The sequence below is a fragment of the Octopus bimaculoides genome, chromosome 4, assembly GCF_001194135.2.
Source record: "Octopus bimaculoides isolate UCB-OBI-ISO-001 chromosome 4, ASM119413v2, whole genome shotgun sequence".
Taxonomy (NCBI): Eukaryota; Metazoa; Mollusca; class Cephalopoda; order Octopoda; family Octopodidae; genus Octopus; species Octopus bimaculoides.
This window is the reverse complement of record NC_068984.1, coordinates 7527913-7532902: the sequence shown is the minus strand read 5'-3', so window position 1 is coordinate 7532902 and position 4990 is coordinate 7527913. Positions and strand designations below refer to the sequence as shown.

Below are 4990 nucleotides of genomic sequence, written 5' to 3'. Positions count from 1 at the left end.
GTGTGTGTGTGTGTGTGTGTGTGTGTGTGTGTGTGTGTATGAAAGCATAGTGGTAAGGGTGTTTCAAGTAAAGGCGCATTGCTTAGTGGTTAGAGATATCCGGCTCACGATCCTAAGATAGTGAGTTCGATTCCCGGCAGCGTATTGTGTCCTTCGGCAAGATACTTAATTCAGGTCGCTCCAGTCCACTCCACTGGTAAAATGAGTTGTGTCTTGACTCTCCCTCAAGAACTATGTGAAAGCTACGTTTGTCTGTGGAGTTCGAACGGGCTGTTCCGTTGATCGGATCAGCAGGAACTATCGTCGTCGTAAACGTCGGAGTACCACTTCTTTTTTAAATTGTTGCACTCGTGGTAGCAACAGCGAGGTTTCGACATTCAGACAAGTGGTGCGTTGGGTTCTTCAGTAACCACGCTTCGTTTCATTGTGCTTCACTCCACGGAGCTGTAAATGGGGAAACCTGCGACAGACTGATGTTTCGTTCAGGAGCAATGTTAACCTACCCACATAACCTGCGAGGAATGTTGACGTGCCTTCGTAACAATGTGAAGAGGCGCACTGAAACCAACAGTCTATAACGACATTCAATAATCTGGTCAAGACAGTGTTCTGTGTGTTTGTGCGCATGTATGTGTGTGCGTGTGTTTGTATGTCTGTTGGGGTGTATGTTTGCCTATGTATGTGTGCAGTTGCGGACTGGATCTAAAATTACTGGTTGCCAGGAGACTAAGGGGGCCACCCGTAACTACAATGCTAATGTTTAATTTTTTCCTTTTATTATTTTAAAGTATTCTTTTTAACTGTCTACAAACTGAAATAATTAATGCATTCTTCCAGTAGTGAATAAAAAAATTATCAAACTTGAGGAAATGGGCTCCTTAGATACTAACATGGGCTCCCATATACAGATTCTAATGGCGTAGGGGCCCACTTGCCATCAAGCAAGCTGGCAACCTGACCGGTCCGCCACTGTGTGTATGTAACAAAAGGTTTTACTTAAAGAATTCTAAAATTCAAGATGGCGTTTGTATTGCATATTTCCGAATATTTTTCAGCCAAGCCCTGTTTTGATGAGCATGAGGCTGCCACAACATGTGACAAGCATTGCAGCGATGTCATTGGTGAGTTCAGAAATCAATTTCTATTATTTACTAAATACGCTTTTCTCCTTAATGAATTGAATGCAATCTTCTGTGTGTTTTTGTTTATTATTTGATGTTCTATTCATAAATGGGTCAACAATGCTAAACAGAGACAATTCTGAAAGACATGAAGTATACTCTGGACTTAACTAGAACGTGATTAATATCAAATTAATTTTTAATATATTTCATGAAGTTCTGAACACATATTAACCTCTTTGATTGTTCTGAGAGAAGTCCACTCGTCTGACTGGCGTTCTCTCACTAACGGTCACACTCCAGTCTTCGGCCTATAGATATACTGTCTCCTCGCGCTCTCTTTTCTACCGATACTATAACAGCCTCTGCTCCTCAGCTTTGGCTACTCTCATACCTTCATCCTTCAGTTACCACTCAATCCATTCGTCTCTCCAATTTTCCAATTTTTGTCGCCCTTGCTATATCCACCCCTCTTATTTCCTCGTCCCTACCTCTACGCCTGATTCTTCTTTCTTAGAACACGGGGCTGATGAGGTTTCCTCTCTGCTAGTATTCACAGTTTAAACGGTTGACTAAGTTCGTCAATCTCCCGCGTCTCTGCGGTCCTGAAAGACTCATGGGCCAGGCACCTTCTTCAGGATATCCAAATTTAAAAAAAATATGGAACAGGAGTGGCTGTGTGGTAAGAAGCTTGTTCCCAACCACATGGTTCTGGTTTCAATCCCACCACCGGACACCTTGGGCAAGTGTTTCCTACTATAGCCTCGGGCCGACCAAAGTCTTCTAGGTGGGTTTGGTAGATGGAAACTGAAAGAAGCCCTTCGTATATAATGCATATATATATATTTATGTGTGTGTGTCTTTGTTTCTATGTTTCTTTCCCAACACCGCTTGACAGCCAGTATTTGTGTGTTTACGTCTCCGTAACTTAGCGGTTCAGCAACTAGACCGTTAGAATAAGTACCAGTGCTCTACTGGAAAATATTTTACCGATCCTAAAACGATGAAAGGAAGAGTCGGCCGCACTGGCATCCGAACTCAAAACGTCAGGCCGGAAGAAATACCACTAACTACTTTGTCCGGTTCACCGCTCTTCAGACTACTTTTCGCGATAAACCAGAACCGACCGATTGTTCCTTGAATGTAATATAAGGAAGAATTTAAGGTGAATCTAAAGTGGAATAGTTGGAGAGTTCATAAGGTACTGAACTATTTTATTGCTTCATAATCGATATCGATATCGATAAAATCAATATATTTTCCTCTCAGAAGTAAAGTATGTGAAACAATGGAGCGGCTGTGTTGAAAAGGCTTGTAATTGTCAAACCTTTCAACATTACTTACGTCAGTCTTAGATGGTCGGTTTAAGCTGGGAAATTTATGAGGGCATTGCCAATGTATACCATTTTGTGTTAAGATATAATTATCGCTTTGTCATGGAGCTATAGGTAACCCTAGTAGACTTTTTCAATGACTCTGAAACTGCTGGGAGGGAGCGGGTGTGAGGAAGCGGGTGTGAGGAAGCGGGTGTGAGGAAGCGGGTGTGAGGAAGCGATATTCAGACCAGAAAACACTCGCATCACATGACATTTCTCTTTACTAAATCAGGGATTATCCAGGGCTTACTAACACCAATTTCCTGTTTTACTGGCAGTATTCAGTCAACACATTTTGTTATCTCAGATTTGTTGTCACGACTAATATTCTTGAGCAGGTTTAGCCATTAATCCAAGGTTTAAATGACTGTCTTGCTGGTTACATTAAATGTTTTAGAGTTAATTATAGTTCCACGATGATATAATATAACACTAGACATTGTGTAGCATTTCAGCTACATATATGGCAACCATACATACATACATACATACATACATACATACATACATACATACATGCATACATAGAGACGATAGAGGAGAGAAACTGTGTATAGTTGTGGAAATTAACTGCCCGGCGGATGGGGACATAAAGTTGAAAATCAGTGAAAAAGAGAACACCTATGCTGAACTATAGAGAGATCTGATCTATCCAGATTACAAGTTCATGTTTAAACCTGTAATTATTCGGGCCCCGGGGATGTTTAACACACTGCCTAAATACCAAACTTGAGATATTAGGCTTCTCAAAATCAGAAAGGAGAAAGCTAATTCGAAGACTACAGATCCAATCCATCACAGGAACTGTAAAAATCTGTAAAACTTTCCAGAAGTTTATCATTTCAATATATATGAGAATGTCTAGATATGCAACTATATACCTGAGAATACATACATAAAACATGCAAAACATACATACATACAAAAATACCCTGTTGTTTGTGTTGAAATTCCAATGACGGAGCCTTGAAACTAGGTTAGAAACCTGCTCTTTCTCAATTAGCAAGAAATCTTAAAATAAACTGAATAATGACATACAGACATGCACGTATGAATATACACACACGAACATGCATTTATCTATGCATACATTTAAGTATACGTTCATACACATATACATTCGTACTTACATTCATACGTAAACACATCCGTTTATTCATACATGCATATGTAAATACGTTGTCCTGGGATAAATACAAAGAACCTTCCTGCATACATAAGGATGAGCACTAGAAATATTGGTGAAACATTATTATGAAAACATCTACCAAGTGCGAGCATAACAACACTGGGCAAGAGAAATAAATTTATTGTCTGCTACCCAGACAAATGGTGCTGTACTAAACTAAATCGAATATGCTGATTCCGAATCTCTTTACTTGTTTCAGTCATTTGACTACGGCCATGCTGGAGCACTGCCTTTAGTCGAGCAAATCGACCCCAGGACTTATTCTTAAGAAGCCTAGTACTTATTCTATCGGTTTGCTTTGCCGAACCGCTAAGTTACGGGTACGTAAACACACCAGCATCAGTTGTCAATCGTATGAAGATTGCGAGTCAGCTCTAAAACCGGTCCCACATGACTTCGAGAACCCTGTCCCAGTGCCTCTCTCACATGATTCACTTGAAGACCTTGACATGTCGCACGATGAACCCCCTGATTTTTCTATCGACGAAAAGTATGTGGTTGATTGTAAGAAAAATGAGCTACGAATGTTTAATCAATTAGATTAGAACGCTTTAGTAAAAGACCTCGAAAGGATCAACGGCAAGGACAGCCACTGGGAAAATTGTACTAAGAACATAAAAACGAACGAAATGCCGCTAACTTTTTGGTCCGACGATTCTCGTCATGAAAGAAATATTCTTTTCTACTCCAGGCACAAAGCCCATAAATTTTGGGGGAGGGGGCAGTCGATCACATCGACCCCAGTACGCAACTGGTACCTAATTTATCGACCACGAAAGGATGAAAGACAAAGTCGACTTCGGCGGAATTTGAACTCAGAACATATAGACAGACGAAAGACTGCTAAGCATTTCGCCCGGCGTGCTAACGTTTCTGCCAGCTCACCGCCTTTCATTAGAGAAATATTGTCGGTGATGCGATCTTCCGCAACTCGATAGATAGGTTGGAGTGGTGTCGGGGAAACATATCCTTGTCTGTCCCTATCTCGTATTTATAATGTCTTATATCATTTACATTATATCATATGTACTTGTTTAAGTGTATAAAGTTATTAAAATAATTGCACATTAGAATAACAGATTAAAATAATCAGTGAAACTTAGTTGTAAATCATTTCCTGTGGAGTTTGTCGTTACATTTTCACTACTTTGTCTGTGTAAATAGATTTAGGATGTATTTATCAATGTATTATCGATTATCGATTGATATAACTTTTCTATAGAATGATACACTGAATTTTCAGCTGCTGTCCCTTCATAGAAATTGAAACGTTTTGAGTTTCAAGCACGATATATATATATATA

General features: G+C 39.8%; 1 protein-coding gene across 4 annotated transcripts in view; it reads left to right on the top strand.

Annotated features, from left to right (window-relative positions):
• Positions 1 to 4990, top strand: part of LOC106870405 (cadherin EGF LAG seven-pass G-type receptor 1) — a 535294-nt gene that overhangs the window by 234578 nt on the left and 295726 nt on the right. For all 4 annotated transcript variants that reach the window (XM_014916457.2, XM_052966877.1, XM_052966875.1 and 1 more), the window contains one exon: positions 1056 to 1121. In XM_014916457.2, the coding sequence (XP_014771943.1) occupies positions 1056 to 1121 (66 nt within the window). The remainder of the gene's footprint in view (positions 1 to 1055; positions 1122 to 4990) is intronic.